We start from the raw sequence: 24,949 nt of genomic DNA, 5'->3' as shown, positions 1-24,949 counted from the left end.
ATGTTTTCTGGACTTTTCCACCTTTAGTTACTTCTCCCTTCCACTCAGACCCTCGGTCACATCAGGAGCACAACCAACCCTGCTTTGTTTAGGGTCACACAGGTTATTGATTAGTGTAGCACTTTTACAGGCAAAAGAACACTGTGGTTTCTGGGGTTATTCTAATTAACAACCAGAATCATGCTATACATGACCCAACTATTATGAGTTTCAGTTAATAATGAATCAAATGCTTTGTTTTGTTTGTAAAAGGTTTGTTCACAATGTGGATATGGGGATTTTGTTATAAAATATTAGTATAAATGAGGTAACTGCAATCAAAATTCACCTTTTCTTGCCTTTGTTTCTGACTGTGCAGTTTGTTAGAAGTGTTACTCTCGCCCACAGCGTTTTTTTTAACTGCATGGGTGTACTGGGGGTGGAAAATTGGAACCTGCAGCCCCTATAACCTGGATCATACAAATTCTGACTTTGCATGCCTACCAATCTAAATTTAGATTTATAAAAATGGCCTTAACCTGCTACACAGTGGTTACCCTAACCCCAACCACAAATCCTAATGATGAATTATAATCCCTTATTTTGGTTTAATCAGGATATTAGCATATTTGATCCCTATAAATAGGTTTTAAGATTTCCATTTGAGCCCCATTATAAGGAGGTCTCATTTTGACAGTTTTGAACCCTGCTGTGATTATAATCTGGGTTAGATTACTTGAGATTATAAATGTAATTATCCACATATTGCTGCTGTTTATTTTCAGGAAATATGAGGGAAATTGCAATCTTTTTCACATTGTTTCCCACTTGACTGGAGGAACACAGTGGATGCACTTTCATTTAGGGGTAAAATTTGTGACAGGGAGTCACAGCTACTCATGGCCAAAAAGATTAAAAGCCTTTAGTCAAGTAGAAAAAAGGGAGGAAAAGCAATTTCCTTACATAAGCAGCATGCACTGATGGGGATTTGCTGCTCTTTAATTCCCCTCACTTCAGAGTAGCAGCGTTACACATCCAATGTAGCAGCATGGAGGTCTGGACTTCCCCCGCAACCCTGTTCTTGCCCACATCCATCATACATTTTTGGATTTACAGAGGGAGAGGACAAGCAACAGAGATTATCTGCTCAGCACTCAGAACCTTTTGTAGGGTTCAATACTCTTCTACTGTCCTGAATAGGAAGGAAGAAAAGCAGAGATCAGCAGTGAAGGGAGAAATGGAATAGCTAAATCTGTGTGCACCAGCAGGAAACTGTACACATCATACAGAGGTTTGATTTCCCAGCTTTACCTTCTTTAGATATTGTTTGTGTCTCTCATTAAATTCAAGTGCTGCAGGCACCTTGCAATGGTGATAAGCACATTCCCAAATACGGAATATATGCCTTTTTAAAAGTAGATTTTTACGAACATTTGTAAATTTTAACTAAAGAACAAGATAAAAACAATACATGTTAAAAAATAAGAGGTACACCCTGACTGATGCAAATGACCAAAAATGTCAAGTTATGTAATAGACCAAAGTAGTGTCAACATTGTAGAACCAAAACGAATAAAAGTTTTCAATTTTTATTTATTGTTTAAAAAAATGTTGCTGCATTTGTATTCAACTCCCTTTGGATCAATGCTTGTTAAATCCACCTTCTACAGCAGATTCGAGTCTTTCGGGGATTTGTGAGTCTACCAGCTTTGCACATCTAACGGGAATTTTAGGGCTGGTTCTGTTTTTTTTTCAAAATAGCTCAAGATCAGTCAGATTGAAAGAAGAACATCTGTACACATCAATTTTGCCATAGATTTAAAGCTACATTTAGCTCTGGACTTTGACTGGGCCATTGTAACACACAAATAAGCTTTGATTTAAACCATTTCAGCTCTGCTCGCATGTTTAGGGCAGCTGACTTGCTGGAAGGTGAACCTCCAGCCCGGTCTCTGGTCTTTTAGAGGCTATGAGAGTTATTCTTCCAGAATTGCCTTATATTTAGCTCTCCACTCTGACCACCACCCCTGGCCCCGCTGCAAAAAAAAAGCATCCTCATAGCAAAATGCTGCCACCACCATGTTTTACAATAGGGCTGATGTATTCAGGGTGATGTTTATGATTAGTTTTCTGAAGGCGTTTGCAAGCAGGACCCAGAATTTTAATCGTGCCTGACCAGAGCCTGGTGTTTGTTGGTTCTGAACCAAAGGTGATCACCTGAGAGCCACCTGTAAGCAGGACTCTTTTTATTAATGGCAGAGTGAGCCGATTGACTGTTGAATTCTCAATTTCAATCACAACACAGCAACTTGTTCTGTGCTTTTACATAATGTTCAGGATTAGACCAGTTGCATTTCAGAGCTGTAGCTATTTGTAGGTGTGGCTTGCTAAAAAGGGACGATTCTGCCACATAGTGCAGTGATAAATTAGTTGTATTATTATTATTAGTGAGAAATGTACATACATTCATCGAGGGCATGGATTTTATATTGATTTCAGACCTTTGCTGATGCATTTTTTTTGTAGGAAGGAATGAAGGAGCAACAAATGTGCTGGGTGCACACATTAAATTCGATTGTAAACTTGCTCTAACTCACATCATAATCAATATGATAAGGGCAAGCTTTCTAGGTCAGCCCTGGCTTTTAAGCGTAGTCTGAATACAGTTGTCCTTAATAATAAGTGACACAAAAAAAAGAAAAATGAGTAAAACTCAAAATCGTTAGTTTCTATTTCCATGCATTGGAAACACTTTATATTTTAAATCAAAGAAACATATATCAATCAATCAATAAAATTGCAGTGTCTGCATTTTTCTTTTAAAAAACTCAAATATTTACTGTATAAATAAAAAAATATTTCATCATTCATTGAAAAATCATTCCTGTGAACCACTCAACTAACATTAGTTGTATAACCAGTGTTTCCGAGAACTGCGTCACATCTATGTTGGATGGAGTTGAACAACTTCTGGCACCTATGAACAGGTATTCCAGCCCAGAATGATGCGACAACGTTCCACAATTCATGCATTTCTTGGTTTTGCCTCAGAAACTGCATTTTGATGTCACCTCACAAGTTTTCAATTGGATTAAGGTCCAGGGATTGGGTTGGCCACTCCAGGGTTCGTCGTCTTGTTGAAACACCCATTTCCTATTGGGCATAAGGCAACATGACTGTCAAGTCTTTATACACAAATGCTGATCCGACTTGAGAGGATCGAGAAGGAAGCAGACATTGGTTCAACTCTTCTTATCATCTTTATTAATTCAATTTAAAGATGATATATGCAGTAGCATCAGCAGCATCAGCAGGTTGAAAACCTTGCAGATAAACAAAGTAAAAAATAGTTCAACTGGATCTCAATGGAAAACTATTAATTCATAAGTGTTTTTCTCTAATATATTGGTACAGTACATAACAATTGGTAAACTGATCAATTTAAGCATTTACTATACCTATTTAAAATACTTTTGTAAATTAAACAAGTTATTTACTGAAAAAAACAACCAGCATTTCAATCAATGAAATCATAAACTTAGACTCTGTCGGTCAAATCTCCCATTAACAACTTTATTCCAAATAACTCTCAGCTCTCTAGAATTAAATTATTAAATCAAATGAAGTACATTTACTATCAATTTACACAGCAAAATAATGCTTTAACCCATTTAACCCATATGTAGGAGCAGAATCACTCATTGTATGAACCAAACAAACAAAACTTAAAGCAGCATCAGATCAACGTAGACTTCAGCAGGCCTTTTAAATATACACAGCACATCTGTGTACTACAGAACACCTCTGACCACAAATTCAACTTACATTTAAAGGACTATTCCAAATTTCTCAACAGTTTAATAAATTTATTTCACTAGAACTGAGGTTCTACTCTTCTCTCCATGCATTGATTCTAACAAAGGATGCACACCTGCTCTAAAACCTAATCGGTGCCACTAAGCCACATGTACAGCGCCCTGCTGTCTGAACCAGGTAAATCAAATGGATCAAATAAGGTTACCTAGAGAAAAACCATAAAACAGTTTTTGTCAGTTCTGCCATTTGACACAATGACCTCTTCAAGTATTTTCATATATGCAAACTGATCCATGATCCCTTGAATGCAACAGATAAGAGAAGCATCCCATATCATGATGCTTCAACCACCATGCTTCACTGTCTTCAGAGTGTAGCATGAAGACATTGAAGAACAATCTTAATTTCATCAGACCACAACATGTTTCTCCATTTCTCCTCAGGCCAGTTGATGTGTTCTTTAACAAACGTTTCTCTTCAGCACATCTTTTTTTTACCGCTACGGCCGCTTGTATGTGCATGTTTTTGCTTTTATAACTTTGTCCACAGACTGCTGAATGAAGTCCCTGTTTCTCCTTTGCCGATTATATGTTGTCCCCTCCCCAAATAACGCTCTTATCAAAGTACGCTGCTCTTCTGAACAATGCCTGGAATGTCCCATTATTGTCAGGTTTTCAGAAATGCGTGTACATGTGCTGGGGTCATCCTTAAATAAGGGCCACCTGATTGACACTCGTTTCCTCACAGAATGAATAAGTTCAGTAATGACTTCCACACTCCTATTATTTTGAACATGCCTCTCTGAATCAATTATTCAGTTACACAAACTCAGGAGCATCCATATAATGAATGTTGGTACTGTTGGTAAACCCTACTGAAATTTAACGGTCTACCCTAAAAGTCGGATCTGTAACAAGAAACAAACTCATTTAATAATTAAACTCGAACTCTGTCCACTAAGAAAAGTTGTGACATATCCAGCCAGATTCAACGACAGAAGCTTGCTGATGAAGGGTGTGGTTAAGGTGTTGTTTCATTAAACTTTGATGTTTACATGTGAGTTCACATGAGAACAATCATACCCACATGTGGCAAATTCTTTGTTTAGATAAAAACTAAAAGTATGTGTAGTTATCACAGCTTATAAGCAGTTAAAAATCCAAAATGTATGACATTCTTCCTTGTGAAGAGTTCATTTAAACTTTTCGTAGATAAAATAATTTCTCTTTTGTGATCTGTTAAACACGCTAGCAACCGAGGTGCTCCTGTAGAAACAGAGACAGGCCTTTACACTTAAAGTGTGCATCAGTGTAAGAAATCCTTGACAATTATTTCAACTGAACACACACGTTGTATGAAACTCAAAGCTTTATTTGTGCCTCACAGTTATAAACAAACAGGATATTATCCACTGAGCTACCACAGAGGCTTGACCTTTCCAACCTGAACTCCATTCTCCTGCACACTATGCTTTTACAGTTTCTTCATTCAAATGACTCCGGGCTAACATCTTAGTGTTACCAGTGTGTAAAGTGCAAGAAGTCATAATTACTGCAACAATTTCTGTTCCACTGATGAAACATTTTAAACAAAGAAAGCTTTATAAGCAATCACCAACATGCTGTGGGTATTTATGCTTTGTTGCTTTTATAAGATGTCAAAACTGCAACAAATCTATAATTTTACTTCATTCCAAATGGTTCACTCACTGCCAAAGTAAAAACAAGGAAGAAAATTTGTTAATTGAATCACGCAGAGTAACTCGTTCCTCTAGAGGAAAAATAGCCATCTTAAAACTGACCTCTGAGGTTTTTACAATCTACGTCGGCTCCAAAGCTCGGCCACAGAATGCAAATATAACAGATTTTCTACAAACGTGAGATTGTTTTTTATTTTTGTTTGTTATTTTTTAAACAGACTTGAGGGAGATTCTGCAGAGCTGTATTTTTTGAGAGCAGCAGCAGCAGGAAGAGGAGGCTGGATCATTTGCCAACTGTGAAGGACTGCAGGCCTGTGATGGCTCTGCCCAGGATCAGGGCGTGGATGTCGTGAGTACCTGGTGAGAGGTTTAAAAAAAAAAAAAAAAAAAGAAAGCAAAACATATCAAACTAGGCTGGCACATGCAGAACATGTGCAGATGAAGCCCAGATGACAGCTGGCTTTCACTAAAAGGCTCAGCAGTCATGGAGCAACAGGGTCCTAAAACTACAGTATCTTGCATATTGATGTGCTTTTTCTAAACGTTTTTTTGTAATTCAGAAGCATTAATACCACAAACGTCAAAGTATTTTATTGGGTTTTTATCTGACACAACAACACAAAGTAGGGCACAATTATGTAGTGGAAAGAGAAGGAAGTTTTCAATTCTGAACAATGTGTTGTGTCTTCGCATTCAGCCCCCTTCACTCTGATACATCTAAATAAAATCCAGTGCAACTAATTGCCTTCAAAAGCTTACCTACTTCAGCCTATTAGTGCATAATTTTAATCTCAGTATAAATCTAGCATTTCTGAGGCCATAGAAGTTAGTTAGCAATTAAAGTGAAACAAACAGCATCCTAAAATAGCAAGATTAGTTTATAAAATAATATCCAAATGCAAATCTATCAGGACATGGCCGTCCATTTAAATTGACAGGCTAGACAAGGTGAGCCTTAATCATAAAAGCAGCCAAAAGGCCCTTGGAGGAGCTACAGAAATCCAAAGCTCAGGTGTGAGAATATGTGGTCAGGACAACTATTAGTCGGGCATTCGACAAAATGTGATAAGAAGAAAGCCGCTGATGAATGAAAGAAAATTTGCTCCAAGCTATGTAGGGGACACAGCAACAACGTCCCTTACATAACTTGCTGCTTCCATTAGCATTCTAGATGCTAATGGAAGCAGCATCATGCAGTGGGGATTCTTTTCTTCAGCAGGGAAAGGAAAGATGGTCAGAGTTGATGACAAGATGGATGAAGCTAAATACAAGGCAATCCTGGAAGAAACCTGTTAGAGGCTGAAACAGAAATTAAATTGGGGAGGAGGTTCACCTTCCAACAGGACAACAATCCTAAACATAGAGCCAGAGCTACAATGGAATGGTGTACATCATGTATTAGAATGGCCCAGTCAAAGTCCAGACCTAAATCAAGTTGAGAATCTGGTGTAATACTGATGCAGGTCTAACAAATTAGATCCCACAAAGGAAAAGTGCTCGTAGAGACCCTTCACAAAAAACTCACAGTTGCATTTACAGTGAAAGCTGGTTCTACAAAGCATCGACCCGGAGCATCGACACGTTTTAGATTTTTATTTAAAAATATTTAAACACTATGTACCATTTCCTTCTACCTCACAATGATGCATATCGTTGACATAAAATCCCAATAAAACATTCAAGTGTGTGGCTGTAAAAGGTAAGAAAATGTGAAAAAGTCCAATTGGCGTGAATACTTTTTCACTCCCACCATTGTTTGTCGACCCCCTCACCTTCGTACGTGTTGACAGCCTCCAGGTTCATGACGTGACGGATGATGTGGTACTCGTCTGCGATGCCGTTCCCGCCCAGCATGTCCCTGGCCTGCCTGGCGATGTCCAAAGCTTTACCACAGCTGTTCCTCTTCAGCATGGAGATCATCTCTGGAGCTGCTCTGGTATTAAAACAACAGCATGTTTATTTCAGTTCATCTGCAGCGGATCGTGCCTCACCGCATCTGAAAAAAAGAAAATGAAGGAGACAAACATTGTTCTAACTTTTTCTCATCGATAAGTCTACCCAGCTGCAGACAGGACTGCAGGCCAATCGTGATCTCTGTCAACATGTCGGCCATTTTCTTCTGCATCAGCTGATTCCGGGCTAGAGGCACACCAAACTGGATTCTGGTATAAAAACACACACAAAACATTACTTTATTTAGTTCTGTTACTCTGCAACACTGTATTTTTGTTCCATGCGAAGACATTTTTCTGACCTGTCGAGGGTGTACTGCCGAGCTGCGTGGAAACAGAACTCTGCAGCTCCCAGAGCCCCCCAAGCTATCCCATAACGGGCATTGTTCAAGCAGCCGAACGGACCCTGTAGGACACGAAAGCAGGATTATGATTATGTGTGAAGTGGATTCATCATTTAACTTTATACTGTGTGCCAGATTCATTCTGATGTGAATTCAGCTGAACCATTATGCAACTACAAAGAACTCAAAACAGCAAATCCTTTCACTCACCCCTAGGCCAGAGGCTTTTGGCAGAAGGTTCTCCTCAGGAACCTCAACTTCATCCATGAGGATCATCCCAGTGGCTGAAGCCCTCAGAGAGAACTTTCCCTCGATCTTTGGGGTGGAGAAGCCCTTCATGCTGCGCTCCAAGATGAAGCCACGGACCTTCCCGTCATCACATTTAGCCCAGACCACAGCGACATCCGCTACAGGAGAGTTGGTGATCCTAACGGTGGAGGAAAATGTTACAGAGATACACTGAATTTAATGGTAAGCTTCTTATTTAGGTGGAAACCAAGGAAAATGTCTACTTCGCGAGAACTGTGTTATAAATATGACAGTTTTCACAAGATCTTTATGTGATGAATTTTAATATATATAACATGACTACTGTATTGTTTCCGATATGCTGAAGAGTATTTCACATAATATGCATTTCGATAAATTAAAATATAAAACAGTTCATTTCAGTCATTAAATTCAAGAAGTAAAACTAGTAGATGGTTTGGTCAGAAGGTTTAGAAAAACCAACAAGCACACATTTAGTTGCTTGTTTTACTTATAGGACCGATACCGATGTTAATGCCGATTGAATCGCGGATCCCTTAATAACAGTTGAAAACATTTTTCTTGGTCCAATGAGCCTCGGTTTCAGCTGCAGAATCAGTCAGAATTTAGTGCAAAAATTAGAAGGATGGATCCATCCTGGCTTGAATCAATGGTTCAAGCTGGTGGTGGTGGTGTCATGATGTGGGGGACATTTTCTTTGTATGTCCTTCCCTATGTCCACAGTGTATCTGTCTTCTGATGGCTACTTCCAACAGGATAACACATCATGGGCCTGATCTTCAAAGATCCCAATCAAGCGGCGCTAAGTTGCTTGTGCAAAAACTAAATGAGCACGTGCAAAAAGTGGGCGTGTTGCGTTAGTTTGTTTTCCCATGTCTGTTCCAGGGGTTAAGGAGCAGTATTAATTAATGGGTAAAAAATAATGAAATGGTTATTAATGTTGTTGCAGTCATTATGCTGTTTTTTAGGTGACTCGCTACTAATATCTGTATACTTCAAGCAGTGATGTGGGTTCTCAGGTCTGCCACTGGTATTCTCTGGGTGGGAAGCAGAACATTTCTCAGTTTAGAACAGATCTTCTGTAGGAAATGTCCTCGCCCACTTACAAACACAATATATGAGCCAAAAATAGAACAAACCAAATCAAAGTATTTAGTTTCAGATAGGATAGGAAACAAGGCTAATAAGACTAATGCACGCCTCTAAAATAGAATAAAATAGAAGTATCATTTATTGTCCCTCAGTGGGGAAATCTGGTATTTATTCTCAATAATATACGTGACATCAGGTTGTATGTAAGACATGAACTCACCAAGTCTTAGAGCCGTTCAGGGTGTAGGTGCGGCTGGATGGGTTATATTTAGCTCTAGTCTCCATGCCGCTGGGGTCACTGCCATGATTAGGCTCCGTCAGGCCGAAGCAGCCCAGGATCTCTCCACGAGCTTTGAGAGACAGGGGTATCAGTCACTCAAATAAACACAAAGATGTGTATAAAATAATTGTACATTCAAACAGCATATTCCTAAACTGAAACTATTAGAAAAATCTAACCTTTAATTCAGTACATTTATTGAGTGGGGAAAAAAAATAATTGTTTTAGATTCCACTATTAATTGAACTCTTAATCTCTTTACTTAACATAACTGAAGCATGTTTAATTGATCACTTTTTCAGACTGATCAGAGTCTGTCTAACAACTGGTAAATCCAACTTCCAACAGGATAGCGCATCATCCCACAAAGCTTAGTTCATCTGAAGCTGCTTTCTTGAACATGACAAGTTCACTGTACTCCAGCGACCTCCGCAGTCACCAGATCTCACTCCAACAGAACACCTGTGGGATGTGGTAGAACCAAAGACTTACATCATGGATGTGCTGCAGGATTTTATGTTAAATCTTGGGACTTTTCCTGTATTCCATGACATTTGTCTTCCCTGAGTTGGAAACATGATGTGACACAGACACCCAATTCTGTTATCTACTTGTCACCAGTCTGGATGAGGGCCTGACTAGTGACCAGTACCATCCTTACCATCCTGCACAGCGACCAGGATGCTAAGGAAGGTGAGAAAATGTAAAACTGATCAAGTAAAGTGAGGCTCACTAAGTCTTCATAGTTATACTATACTATTCTGTCCAACCACCACAAATGCTAACATGTAAAGTTTAATAAACTCTACTAGGATTTAAAAAATCTAAAAATAAATTGTGACAGGCTCCAATAGGGCTGCACAATAATGCAATATGTGCCTCTCTTTCTGTCTGGCGTTAGCATCTGCTGCTGTGAGACTCTGTCCAACTGGCTAAATATTACATCATCATGTAAAATGTAAGTTTCATAACACTCGGAGTCTATTAGCCAACAATCCAAGCAGTCCTTTGCAATATGAATATTGCAACTTCAGACTCCAACAGTAAACTGAAAATGGGTCATTACTGAATATATCAACAGGATCCAACGATCCAAGACAACAGAAATGGTTCTTCAGACATAAATTAAGCTTCTGACCATCCCCATTTACCAGCTTAGTCTCAGACCTAAATCCTATGGAAAACCTGGAATGGTCAAAGATCCCTCTCTCGACAACTTTATAGGAGAAGACCAAGTTTGCCCTAATGGCAAAAGGGGGCTGTACAAAGTACTATAAGCAGAGGTACCAATGACTGTACCACCTGTTTAGATTTTTCCTGGGATGCAACAATGCCGTTACCAGTATTGGGTATCTGTCTGAGACCGTGTGTGTGTGTGTGTGTGTGTGTGTGTACACGAACTTGTGTTCATAAATGTGCTCCAATACGACATGACCCAATACCGGTACGATAGGAGCTTTATTTTCCCTCTAACAGTCAGTATTAGTTTGAGCTCAAATACCTCAGCCCAGTAAACGGCGGTAATGCACCATAAAAAGGATGCAAGCTACATAAAAAAGAACCTGGACAAACGGCAGCCTGACTATAAGCAGCTAGAGAAATAAACTCAAAGAAGAAGAAGCTGGAGTACACAGGAGGAGCTAGCTATTTCAGAGGTGTGGAGGTATTTCCAAGTGAATGAAGAGGACAAAAGTAGGGCCGACTTGCAAGTTATGTTCCTCAAAGTTGTCAAGTGGAGGAATAAAATTGATCCCTTTCAACAAATGCAATTTGATAAAACATGTAAAAAAAACAACACAAGTACAGGGGTTGGACAATGAACCTGAAACACCTGGTTTTAGACCACAATAATTTATTAGTATGGTGTAGGGCCTCCTTTTGCAGCCAATACAGCGTCAATTCATCTTGGGAATGACATATACAAGTCCTGCACAGTGGTCAGAGGGATTTTAAGCCATTCTTCTTGCAGGATAGTGGCCAGGTCACTACGTGATACTGGTGGAGGAAAACGTTTCCTGACCCGTTCCTCCAAAACACCCCAAAGTGGCTCAATAATATTTAGATCTGGTGACTGTGCAGGCCATGGGAGATGTTCAACTTCACTTTCATGTTCATCAAACCAATCTTTCACCAGTCTTGCTGTGTGTATTGGTGCATTGTCATCCTGATACACGGCACCACCTTCAGGATACAATGTTTGAACCATTGGATGCACATGGTCCTCAAGAATGGTTCGGTAGTCCTTGGCAGTGACGCGCCCATCTAGCACAAGTATTGGGCCAAGGGAATGCCATCATATGGCAGCCCAAACCATCACTGATCCACCCCCATGCTTCACTCTGGGCATGCAACAGTCTGGGCGGTACGCTTCTTTGGGGCTTCTCCACACCATAACTCTCCCGGATGTGGGGAAAACAGTAAAGGTGGACTCATCAGAGAACAATACATGTTTCACATTGTCCACAGCCCAAGATTTGCGCTACTTGCACCATTGAAACCGACGTTTGGCATTGGCATGAGTGACCAAAGGTTTGGCTATAGCAGCCCGGCCGTGTATATTGACCCTGTGGAGCTCCCGACGGACAGTTCTGGTGGAAACAGGAGAGTTGAGGTGCACATTTAATTCTGCCGTGATTTGGGCAGCCGTGGTTTTATGTTTTTTGGATATAATCCGGGTTAGCACCCAAACATCCCTTTCAGACAGCTTCCTCTTGCGTCCAGTTAATCCTGTTGGATGTGGTTCATCCTTCTTGGTGGTATGCTAACATTTCCCTGGATACCATGGCTCTTGATACATCACAAAGACTTGCTGTCTTGGTCACAGATGCGCCAGCAAGACGTGCACCAACAATTTGTCCTCTTTTGAACTCTGGTATGTCACCCATAATGTTGTGTGCATTTCAATATTTTGAGCAAAACTGTGCTCTTACCCTGCTAATTGAACCTTCACACTCTGCTCTTACTGGTGCAATTTTACAGCTCAGCAAGCAGAACAGAAACTTCTCATAGTTCTTCTATTGATCAGTAAGAATAAATATCAGGAAACTGGTGATGAATAAACTATTTATTTTCTTACCCAGCTTTGGAAGGTACTTCTGTTTCTGCTCCTCTGTGCCGTAAGCATTAATAGGGTGCATGACCAGTGATGACTGCACGCTCATGACAGAGCGATAGCCGCTGTCCACCCTCTCAACTTCCCTAGCAATCAAACCGTACGCCACGTAGCTTGTCCCGGCACAGCCATAACCTGAGCACCAAACACAGCAATAGAAGAGTCATTTCGAACGCAGCAAGTTGAAGAGCTTCTCTTATGTGTTTTCGTTTTTAGAGACATCTGTCCATCCCACAATACTTTCGATGAATCCAGACTGACCTTTAATAGTTGGGCCAAGGACTCCCATCTCTCCCATCTCAGACACAATCTCTCTGTGGAACACTGAAAGCAAATATAAAACTATCTGTCATGTGAAGCTAGAAAGGGCTTTTCTCCAATGAAAAGCTAACCGTTACCCAAACAAAGGGTTAAAATACATCACTCCTTCAGGATTAAACTGGTTTATTCAAAGTGAAACTAAGAATAATAAATAAAACAAGAGAAATCTCCAGTGGAGTCAATCAGAATATTTTTAGCTAAGATATGCTGGAAATCTCCCACCTTCATTTCTGTTTGCCATCAGGATTCGAGGCATGAGCTTCTCTTGGCAGTATGTCCGGAAGGAATCCCTGATCATGATCTCCTCCTCTGTCAGCTGGCCCTCGAGGTCCAGGGCATCCCGCCAGTCGAACTGGACTTTAACTGCCAGATACATGAGTAGGATATTAGTTTTATTTACAGTGGTTAGAAAACACGTCTTCAATTTCAGGAACATGTGTAGCATGTCCAATTTTTCTTTCATTCCAGGCAGATGTCAAACACCTACATGGCTTAGCCCTCTGTTCGGACCTTTCTGCATCTAGAACAAACAAAAACAAAAAAACAGAAACTATTAACATTATGCATAGAATAACAAGTTTGATTTGAGGAATCTAAAACGAGTTGATTTCAGTATGCAGAGATCTGGCGCCATAATCTCTGCAAAGTTTCTACAATCCATGAACTTTTTCACACTGCAACTAACAAACCTCAATGGATTTTATTGGGAGTTTATGTGATGAGACAGGGGCAAAGTGGAGCATAATTATGAAATGGAAGAAAACCGAACACATGGTTTTTAGAAATGTTCTAGCAATAAAAATCTTAAGCATGCATTTCTACTCCTCCATCCTTACTCGGATATATCTAAATATAATCCAGAGCCAGAGCTCCAAAGCAATGGTTTGGATTTAAGCATATTCATGTGTTAGAGTGGCCCAATCAAAGTCCAGAACTAAATCCAATCGGAAAATTTTGAAAATTGCCATCCACAAGCACTTTCCATCCAATCTGACCCAGCTTGATCTATTTTCTTTTATAAAAACGTGTTGCTCTATGACATAAAATCCTAATAAAATACATTAAAGTTTCTGGTTGTAATGTGACTAAATGTGAAAAGGTTTAGTGACCTTTGCAGGATACTGTATTTAGTGACTGTCTTTTTAACCATCTGGCTTAAACACCACAATATAAAGACGAGAGTACTGACCACATCGGGCAGCTGCAGCAGTTCCCTGGGCTCTGGAGGCTGAGAGGAAGGCGCATCTGTGAGGGTTCACCAAGAGGCGACACACGGCGCTCCTCAATGCCATGATGGAAACTGATCTGTATATCGGTCCAAAATCAATGCATTCATTCATTACGATATAAACAAGAGGTGATCAGTAACGTTACATCAACCATGTCATGCTTTTCACCGAGGAGATGGGAAACTGGGAGAAAAACACGTTACTTATCTCTACTGACGCTAGTGATGTTACCTCTAACACCGAGGCTTCAAAGCACGCTTCAAACTCGACAGGGTAGTTATGGTGAAGCAGTGGGCCGGAGCTTGCTTCATGTCACCGATCACGTGTGAACCACTTCACTGCTTCATTCAGACCGAGTCAGCTGACTGCTTCGAGTTGACTGGCGGAGTTTCAAACATCTGGCGCGATTCATTGTATTTAAGATGCTCTCAAGCCCCGGTTCACATCCCCGTTCTACACGTATTATACGTTACGAACAGCTCTCGTTTTTGGATATTCGGAGTTTTGGTGGATTATTCTGTCATGGAGCAACCATCTAGGAAGCGTTCCCAAGTGTGATGTCAAAATGAGGCTTTTGAACCGTTGTGTCATAAAGTGGTTCACTACCCAAAGGTTCATTCAATTCCTTTGGGTGACATCTACTGACAAGTAACTTCATTTTAACTTACAAACATTTCACTGTCATTCTTTCTAATTCTGCATGTATATCTATGTTATGCTGACCTTGATAATGCCTCAGCATTGATGACGTATTATTATTATACGTCAGCAGCTGCGGGCAAAGCAAACACGGCACGTGTAAAACCAAGGTAGCAACCTGTTATGAGAAGCAATGTTTGAAACTCCGCCAGTCAACTCGAAGCAGTCAGCTGACTCGGTCTGAATGAAGCAGTGAAGTGGTTCACACGTCATCGGGGACGTCACATGAAGCAAGCTCTGGCCCACTGCTTCACCAAATAACTACCCTGTTGAGTTTGAAGCGTGCTTTGAAGCCTCGGTGTTAGAGGTAACATCACTAGTTCCCAAGCGTGGGAGTATTTCGTATTTAGTATTTGGTTCCACCTAATAAGGTCATGTACATTCAAAGTGTTTATTAGAAAGCCTATAGCCTATACTATGCAGTAGTGTTATAGTCATGGTATCATGTAATGCAAGAGGATCGGTAACGGGTTGTTATCTTGGTTTTACACGTGCCGTGTTTGCTTTGCCCGCAGCTGATGACGTATAATAATACGTCATTAATGCTGAGGCATTATCAAGGTCAGCATAACATAGATATACATGCAGAATTAGAAAGAATGACGGTTAAATGTGTGTAAGTTAAATTGAAGTTACTTTTATTTATTTATTTTTTTAGGATCCAGAAAGCAAGAACTTGATAAAGTTTTTGTGGACTTCATAGTGAAGGACTCCCAGCCTTTCTCTGTATCCAAACCTAGACCATCCAGCCAAACAGTTCCTTGTCACACCAGCCTCCTCTGTTCCCTGCAAAAGAGTATTTTCTAAAGCTGGGAAATAGTCCCAAAAAATTTAAACCGTTTGAATCCTTCTACTGTGCAGAAATTACTTTTCTTGAATAAAAACACCTGAAGTAACACAAGCACCCTCTTTATTACATCAAGCACAATGTCCAAAAACACTCAGTACACCAAGCACAAAGTAAATATGAATGACAAATCAAAAATTTTCACTTCATTTATTTATTTTGTAGTCATTAATTTAAAATGGGACAGTGGAATTTCATAAAACAAATGACAATTCAAGTTAAAGAAGCCAGAATTAGCCTAATGGCTATTTTTCATCTGTAATCCCCTACAGTTCACATTGTTTTTAAATTATTATTTTTTTCATTAGTTATTTACTCATTATCTTTAATGGGTTACTAAAAACACATATGTACAACACGCATATGTACAGGGGTTGGACAATTAATCTGAAACACCTGTCATTTTAGTGTGGGAGGTTTCATGGCTAAATTGGACCAGCCTGGTAGCCAGTCTTCATTGATTGCACATTGCACCAGTAAGAGCAGAGTGTGAAGGTTCAATTAGCAGGGTAAGAGCACAGTTTTGCTCAAAATATTGAAATGCACACAACATAATGGGTGACAAACCAGAGTTCAAAAGAGGACAAATTGTTGGTGCACGTCTTGCTGGCGCATCTGTGACCAAGACAGCAAGTCTTTATGATGTATCAAGAGCCACGGTATCCAGGGTAATGTCAGCATACCACCAAGAAGGATGAACCACATCCAACAGGATTAACTGTGGACGCAAGAGGAAGCTGTCTGAAAGGGATGTTCGGGTGCTAACCCGGATTGTATCCAAAAAACATAAAACCACGGCTGCCCTAATCACGGCAGAATTAAATGTGCTCCTCAACTCTCCTGTTTCCACCAGAACTGTCCGTCAGGAGCTCCACAGGATCAATATACACGGCCGGGCTCCTAAAGCCAAACCTTTGGTCACTCATGCCAATGCCAAACGTCGGTTTCAATGGTGCAAGGAGCACAAATTTTGGGCTGTGGACAATGTGAAACATGTATTGTTCTCTGATGAGTCCACCTTTACTGTTTTCCCCACATCCGGGAGAGTTACGGTGTGGAGAAGCCCCAAAGAAGCGTACCACCCAGACTGTTGCATGCCCAGAGTGAAGCATGGGGGTGGATCAGTGATGGTTTGGGCTGCCATATCATGGCATTCCCTTGGCCCAATACTTGTGCTAGATGGGCGCGTCACTGCCAAGGACTACCGAATCATTCTTGAGGACCATGTGCATCCAATGGTTCAAACATTGTATCCTGAAGGTGGTGCCGTGTATCAGGATGACAAGGCAGCAATACACACAGCAAGACTGGTGAAAGATTGGTTTGATGAACATGAAAGTGAAGTTGAACATCTCCCATGGCCTGCACAGTCACCAGATCTAAATATTATTGAGCCACTTTGGGGTGTTTTGGAGGAGCGAGTCAGGAAACGTTTTCCTCCACCAGTATCACGTAGTGACCTGGCCACTATCCTGCAAGAAGAATAGCTTAAAATCCCTCTGACCACTGTGCAGGACTTGTATATGTCATTCCCAAGATGAATTGATGCTGTATTGGCCGCAAAAGGAGGCCCTACACCATACTAATAAATTATTTTGGTCTAAACCCACGTGTTTCAGTTTCATTGTCCAACCCCTGTACTTACATAAGTGCCATTATTTACACAAGAGGTGCATCACATTCGCAGGGCTTCATTTGGTGCAACAATCACTACTGCCAGTAGATGTCACCCAAGGGAATAGAACCACTGAATAGTGAACCACTTTATGAAACAATGGTTCAAAATGATTCTATGCTTCACAAAGCCTCATTTTGACATCACTAACTGACGCTACTTTATCGTCCCCAACTGATGTCAAACAAATTAGCCGAGACACCGCATGGACTTCGTGTGTCGCCAAGTACGGCTAACCGAGCTAACCTGTGCTGTTAAGTAACTACAACTGCTACAAGCTAAACGCGCCTGCTAACAGTAGCTTTGTGTTAACTTGGGTTTTAAGGCTAAAAATGGAGAAGTTATCGGAGAAATACGCGCTTTGTGTTGAAAGATAAGAAGTAAAAGTGACTGTTTGATAAGCACTTACCTGTGTTATGTAAGAAATATAACCCCTCTAGCTTCTCTGGTCTGTCTCCAGTTCACAGTGTGGTGACTCTTAACGTCAAAACATATTCATACGTCATCACGTAATGCACACTGATTCATTGTGGCATTATCAAAACGCAGTAATTTAATGTTATTTTACAGTAAATCGAAATAATTTTGTTAAATTATGAGTAAAACTTCAAAACGACCAGTTTTATCTGTGTTTATTATTTATTAGTAAAGATGGTAAAGATGCGCGTTTATCTTTAAGCAAGAGACCCGCTCTGATTGGTCACTTTTTGGGGGAGAGTCAGGGTTCAGTTCCTGGAAAAAAACTGTCTCAGGTACGATGAACTCTAGTAATAGATGCCCCAGACAAGAGAGGCAGATTGGCTACATGACAGGTGGAACGTCTTATATTGACAATTTTTGATCTACACTGTTGTTTTTATTCCCTAATACAAATATACATATTTGACAGTCCAGAAAACAAATCTGCAAAGTTTATTATGCAGGCATTGTTCTTCTTAGCCACTTTATTACATTTGTTCAGTTGTTGGACAATACAAACTGCAAATAAAGGTAAGGTAAGGTAAGTTTATTTATACAGAGCTTTTCAGTAACGAGACACTCAAAGCGCTGTACATACAATTACAATACAATCACAAAGAACACAGAAAAACAAATCAAATGCTAAGAAATCTAAAAATCTATGACTCCTGAGAAATCTAAAAATCTCTGGTCAATATTACAATGATACAGATAACATTAATAATCCTTTGGGTTTTACTGGTAAGAGCTGGTTCTAAACCAATCTTTCTAAAGAGGTAATTATATCATTAAGTCCTCTATGTAGGGGAAAGCATCTTGTGCTAAGAAGTCTCATCATTCCACTGAATTCTAACTAGTGAAGCTGAGTCACTGGTACAAAACAGCTTTAATCCACATTTTCAGGTGCTAATAATATATTGCTTTTACTGGTGCTGAAGTTGAATTAAGTAATCTAATTAAGAAAGCTGGGTCATTGGTGTAAGAGCAGCTAAAGTCCAAGTTACTAATAATGTTTGGTTTTCGCTGGTAAAATCTATAAAAAGTAATGAAATCACACATTTAGGTAAAGTAAGATAGGAGGGGGGAAAAAAAATCATATTTCAGACTCTTTTCTTAGCAGAATAGAGTCTGAAACAGTACAAAAAAATCAAACTGTAAATAAGACATGGCAACAACTCAGTGCATTTATGCCTCTAGATGTTGTGAAGAACACTTTGGTCTGAAGTTTAATCCGATTAATTGTTGGTTGCCATATGTGCTGGTCAGAGTATTAAAAAAAATTATCTATTGCTTTTTTTTAACCTGTTTTTTATAATGATCCAAATAAGAGAGAAATATTTAATGGGCCGCAGTTGTGTGGAAGAAAAAGCCTTGTTGAATCAGAGGTCTGAAGAGAATGAACAAACTGGTGTGAGATGATAGAAAGGCAACAGACGCTCAGATAACTTATAACCAATGTATGCAGAATGCCATCTGAACGCACAACCCATTGAACCTCGAGGGAGCTGGACCACACCAGATGCCACTGCTGTCAGCTAAGAACAGGAAACTATGGCTACAGTTGGAACAGGCCCACCAAAATCAGTCAATGATAAAGACTGGACAAATGTAGCATTATTCAGATAGTGGGGTCAGCATTTGACCTTAACAACATGAAACCAAGGGTCCATCTTGCATTGTATTATCTGTTCAGGTCGGTGTTGGTATGGTGGGGGATAATTTCTTCGCACAATTTGTGCGTCATTTAAACACCATAGCCTACCTGACTGTTGTTGCTGAGCATATGCCACCCTGTAATGGCCACAGGGTAGCCACCTTCTGATGGCTATATCCAGCAGGCCCAGAAATGGGCCATGTCACAAAGCTCAGATTATCTCAAACTGGTTTCTTGAACATGAAATTGAGATAAATGTCTTCCAATGGCCTCCCCACTTGCTAGATCTCTCGTCTCATAGAGCCCCTTTGGGATATGGTGGAACAGGAGATTCTCATTATACATATCCAGTTAGCATGATCAAAATCTCTGAGGAACATTCCTGACACCTTGTTTGATTGGAGTCAAGAAGAATTACGGCAATTCTGAACGCAAAAGAAGTTCTGACCTGCTACTAGTAATGTGTGCCTAATGAAGTGGCCAGTGAGTGCACAATAAAGCTGATCCACAGTTGAAAACATGGCATATCTTGATGACTACTTGACATTTTGTTTAAACTCTACAAAGTTACTAATTCCTATTTAAGGTTAACGCAGTTGGCTTTACATTTTAGGTTTGATTTGTGGAATGACATTAAACAGACATGGCTGTATATATATTGTAACTGTATATGAAATGTCTCAGTTAATCTGCATTTTTTAATTTTCTTGTCCGTTTTTATTCAGGAAAGTGTAAAATCTTTGTAAAATGTATTAATGGAGTAGTGTTTGACAGCTGCAGATTTAAATGAATGACACAGACAAAATGAATTGTAAATATACAGTACATGCACAGTGAGGCACTTTTCCATGACAGTTTTGTTATGTAAGAAAATCTTTGCGTAGATAAGAGCACTACCATGAGTGCTATGCCTCACCAGCAGAGGAACAACCTGATGCAGTGCAAGGGTGTGGTTGCTTCTCATGCAAAAAGAGTGGGCTTGCTCACAATTTTCCCATTAATGAAGAGTAGGATGAAAATTTCCTCCAAAAGCAATTTCTTCGACTGTTTGGAGATGATCTGTGTATTTTTCAACATGACTGAGATCCATGCCAAAGACCAGAACACTGAAATATTAGACCTGTGGTCATCAACCTCCTTAGATTTGAACCCAGAACCGGATATCCAGGATGTCAGAAGACGTGTTAACACCCTAAAGATTCCCTTCTCTAAAAAATTTCATGAACCTGCTAAAGATAGCCATTCAAACAGTCCTTTTCTACCACTTCTTCCATAGCGAGTCACTGGGGTGTTGGTGCATATCTCCAGCAGTCTATGGGCAGGAGAAGGTGGCAGGTAACTAGTCCATCGCAGGGCAACACAGGAACACACACAGGACAAAATACCAAGCACACACCCATTCACAATGTAGAGAGACCAATTAACCTGCAACACCTCGACCACCCAGGGACATACGCCAGGATCCTGTTTGTAGACTTCAGCTCGGCCTTCAACACCATCATACCAGACATCCTCCACCAGAGGCTCACCCAGCTCAACGTCGCAGCCTCCACCTGTCAGTGGATCAACAGCTTCCTGACGGACCAACAGCAGCAGGTGAGACTGGGGAGCATCTTCTCCCGAACCAGATCAATAAGTACTGGTGCCCCCCAGGGGTGTGTTCTATCCCCACTCCTCTTCTCCCTGTACACAAATGACTGCACCTCATCGGACTCGTCCGTGAAAGTCCTTAAGTTTGCAGATGACACCACTGTCATTGGACTGATCCAGGACGGTGATGAGTCTGCATACAGACAGCAGGTGGATCAGCTGGTACACTGGTGCGGTCAGAACTACCTTGAACTGAACCCACTCAAGACTGTGGAAATGGTGGTGGACGTTTGGAGAACACCACCCCCATACACCCCTCTCACCATCCTCAACAACACTGTATCGGCCGTGGACCACTTCAGGTTCTTAGGAACCACCATCTCTGAGGACCTGAGATGGTCTTCACACATAGACACTGTTCGAAGGAAGGCCCAGCAGAGACTGTACTTCCTGAGGCAACTCAAGAAGTTCAACCTTCCACAGGAGCTGCTGGTCATCTTCTACACTGCCATCATTCAGTCTGTCCTGTCTTCATCCATCTCAGTGTGGTTTGGCTCATCCACAAAACAGGACAGGTCCAGACTGCAACGAATAATCAGGAATGCAGAGAGAATAATCAGGGCTGACCTTCCCTCCATCCAGGACTTATACAGGTCTAGGGTCAGGAAAAGAGCTGCTAAAATCTCTGCAGACCCCACACACCCTGCACATAAACTGTTTAGAGTTTTACCTTCAGGCCGCCGCTACAGAGCACTGTTCACTAAAACCAGCCGCCACAGAGACAGTTTCTTCCCCCAGGCTGTTTCTCTGTTGAACATTCAATAGAGTACAAAACAACAGCATACAGATGTTGCAAATGCACCTTTTTATTATATATGTGTATATTGTACATTGTAAATATGTATATTCTGTAATACAAAACCAAAGAGCAAAGTGTACCGGAGTCAAATTCCTTGTTTGTATGTACGAACTTGGCAATAAAGCTGATTCTGATTCTAACAATCATGTTTTTGGACTGTGGGAGGAAGCCAGAGTGCCTGGAGAAAACCCACACAAGCACAGGGAGAACATGCAAATTCCATGCAGAAAGACCCCCAGCCAGGAGTCAAACCCAGGACCATCTTGCTGCAAGGCAACAGTGCTACCAACTGCGCCACCGTGCAACCTTTCAAGCATGCTCTTTGTTTTTATATGAGGACATCTAAAAATTTAAAATCCCAAAATGTTAAAGCCACAAAACAAAACAATCGTGTCTCTGATAAAATGTTTTCCCATGGCTATATATGCTAAATTGCCTTGGATAGAAACTTTATTGCTTTTCTTAATAGTTTTTTGGTGGCACTAGAGGCCTTTATTTTCTCATTTTTCTGACAGTAGGTAGACAGGAAAGAGAGGGGGAGGCATTTGGCAAAGGTCACTGGGTTCAGGACTTGAACCAGGGACAGCCACATTGAGGACTATAGCCTCTGCACATGGTTGTACGCTTAACCCCTACACCACCAGCGCCGCTGGATCATATAGATTCAAAGTCATCTTTGAAATACTAAATACAATACATAGTCATTAGAACTGATACACATGTAACAAATAATGTCTCTAACACAACATGACTTTTTAGCAAGAGTGATAATGGATCATATTTGCTTTAGTAATTGCTTTCCACATATTCCCTGATGCACTTGAGTGATATTGTGAGCCTGCTTTCAATGAAGATGGTTAATGAACTTTTGTTGCATTTCAGAAGAAATATCTAAAATGAAAGTGCCATAACCTAATAATAAAAATAACATGCTTTCAGTAAGTAAATTGATTCTGGAGTCTAAAACCTGAAACTGTTAATTGAACATTAATTGCACAAGATATCAATGTTTTTTTTTATACATAATTGTCGTAAGAAGTTACAAAGTAGCAACATTTAGGTATAAAATGGAGGTACAAAATGAAAAGGGGCAAACTGATCTGTAGCTGGGAGAAGCAATATCATGCTGTGAGAATGCTTCATTTCAGCAAGGATGCAGAAGCTGGTCAGAGTTAAATGGAAGATTGATGGAGCTGAGTATGGGCCAATCTTGAAAGAAAATCTGTCAGAGATAAAAGAAGAGTTGACAGTGTTGCAGTGGCCCTAAACGTACAGCCAGAGCTATAATGCTGGTTTAGATCAAATAATATTCAAGATTTGGAATGCCCTAGTCAAATTCCAGACCTAAATCCTATTAAGAATCTGAATCAAGACGTGATGTACACAGACACAATCCATCCAAACTGACTGTGCTGGCGCTATGTTACACAAAAGAATAGACAAAATGTTCCATCTCTGAATGCGCAAAGCTGGTAGCGGCATAGCCCAAAACACTTGCTGTTGTAATTTCAAAGAAAGGTGGTTCTACAAAGTACTGACTCAGGGAAACTGAATACAAATATATGCCACACTTTTCAGATTTTTATTTTTGAAAGGTTTTGAAAACCATGTAACCCTTTAATTGCACTTCTCAGTATGCAGTACTTTGTGTTGGTCTATCTGTCACAGAACAGCCTAATAAAGTACATTCTATTACTTTTTTAGATTATCATTTCACCTAAAATACCTTGGTTATTAATTATTTTATTTTTAGTAAAGCAAAGCAATGATCAAACATTTTAATTAAGCATTTTTATTTAAATTCTGCTGAAGTCATACTTTGTCCACAATATCCACCTACCAGAGGACGGTAGTAACTACTTACTTCTAGTCGGTTACATTCACTTGAGTAACTCTTTGAGAAAAAAAAAATATTTTAGGTGTCGTTATACTGCATCATACTTCTTACTTTTACTTGAGAAATTTTATTTTTAAGTAATGCACCTCTGCAGCCTACTCACAGCTGTCCTGAGAAAGAACAGGAAATGTAATCGTACTTGTCGTCTTCCGCTTTATCTGGGACCGGGTCGCAGGTGCAGCAGACTCAGCAGAGACTCAGCAGCCCTGCCGGAGTCCAATATGCACCGGGAACAGGTCCAACTTATCTTGTACAGAGACCAGATGCCCCCTAATAAAGGGCCCCTGATTCCATACTCCTGGAGCACCCCCCACTGGGCACCACGAGGGACACAGTCGAATGCTTTCTCCAGGTCCACAAAACACATGTGGACCGGTTGGGCAAACTCCCATGAACCCTCGAGTACCCTGTAGAGGGTATAGAGCTGGTCCAGTGTTCCACGGCCGGGACAAAAACCACACTGCTCCTCCTGAAGCCGAGGTTAGACTATCGGCCGGACTCTCCGCTCCAATACCCTGGTGTAGGCCTTACCAGGGAGGCTGAGGAGTGTGATCCCCCTGTAGTTGGAACACAATCTCCGGTCACCCTTCTTATGTAGGGGGACCACCACCCCAGTCTGCCAGTCCAGAGGCACTGTCCCCGACTGCCACGCATTGTTGAAGAGGCGTGTCAACCATGACAGCCCAACAACATCTAGAGACTTGAGGTACTCAGGGCGGATCTCATCCACCCCCGAAGCCCTGCCACTGCGGAGCTTTTTAACCACCTCGGTAACTTCAGCCTGGGTGATGAAAGAGTCCAACCCTGAGTCTCCAGGTTCTGTTTCCACCAGGGAATGCGGGATGGCAGGATTGAGGAGATCCTCGAAGTACTCCTTCCACCGCCCGATAATGTCCCCAGTCGAGGTCAGCAGCCTCCCACCCCCACTGTAAACAGTGTTGGTGAAGCACTGCTTCCCCCTCCTGAGGCGCCGGACGGTTTGCCAGAATCGCTTCGAGGCCAACCGGTAGTCCTTCTCCATGGCCTCACCGAACTCCTCCCAGGCCCGAGTTTTTGCCTCTGCCACAGCCCGGGCCGCGGCACGCTTGGCCTCACGGTACCCGTCAGCCACCTCAGGAATCCCACAAGCCAACCACAGCCAATAGGACTCCTTCTTCTTAGCTTGACAGCGTCCC

The 24,949-nt window shown here is 40.9% G+C and overlaps 1 protein-coding gene across 1 annotated transcript; it reads right to left on the bottom strand.

Moving 5' to 3' along the window:
• Window positions 1–5,145: 5,145 nt before the first annotated feature.
• LOC124863330 (glutaryl-CoA dehydrogenase, mitochondrial-like) lies at window positions 5,146–17,826 on the bottom strand. Its single transcript, XM_047357665.1, has 12 exons — window positions 17,725–17,826; window positions 14,055–14,170; window positions 13,353–13,385; window positions 13,088–13,228; window positions 12,806–12,868; window positions 12,509–12,679; window positions 9,373–9,502; window positions 8,001–8,217; window positions 7,749–7,852; window positions 7,531–7,656; window positions 7,267–7,427; window positions 5,146–5,851 (listed from the first exon to the last, which is right to left on the bottom strand). Exons 2-12 carry the CDS (start codon window positions 14,155–14,157, stop codon window positions 5,778–5,780), a joined length of 1,323 nt encoding a protein of 440 aa, XP_047213621.1. The 5' UTR covers window positions 14,158–14,170; window positions 17,725–17,826; the 3' UTR covers window positions 5,146–5,777.
• Between the last annotated feature and the right edge of the window lie 7,123 nt (window positions 17,827–24,949).

The sequence above is a fragment of the Girardinichthys multiradiatus genome, chromosome X (assembly GCF_021462225.1).
Source record: "Girardinichthys multiradiatus isolate DD_20200921_A chromosome X, DD_fGirMul_XY1, whole genome shotgun sequence".
Classification (NCBI taxonomy): Eukaryota; Metazoa; Chordata; class Actinopteri; order Cyprinodontiformes; family Goodeidae; genus Girardinichthys; species Girardinichthys multiradiatus.
This window is presented reverse-complemented; position numbering and strand designations above follow the sequence as displayed.

Coding starts and splice junctions, on each gene's coding strand:
- LOC124863330 (XM_047357665.1), bottom strand. CDS start 14,157: ATGGCATTGAGGAGCGCCGTGTGTCGCCTCTTGGTGAACCCTCACAGA. Junction 7,657..7,748: donor CGGCAGTACACCCTCGACAG/GTCAGAAAAATG, acceptor TTTTTATACCAG/AATCCAGTTTGGTGTGCCTC. Junction 5,852..7,266: donor GGCTGTCAACACGTACGAAG/GTGAGGGGGTCG, acceptor ACCTCTCACCAG/GTACTCACGACATCCACGCC.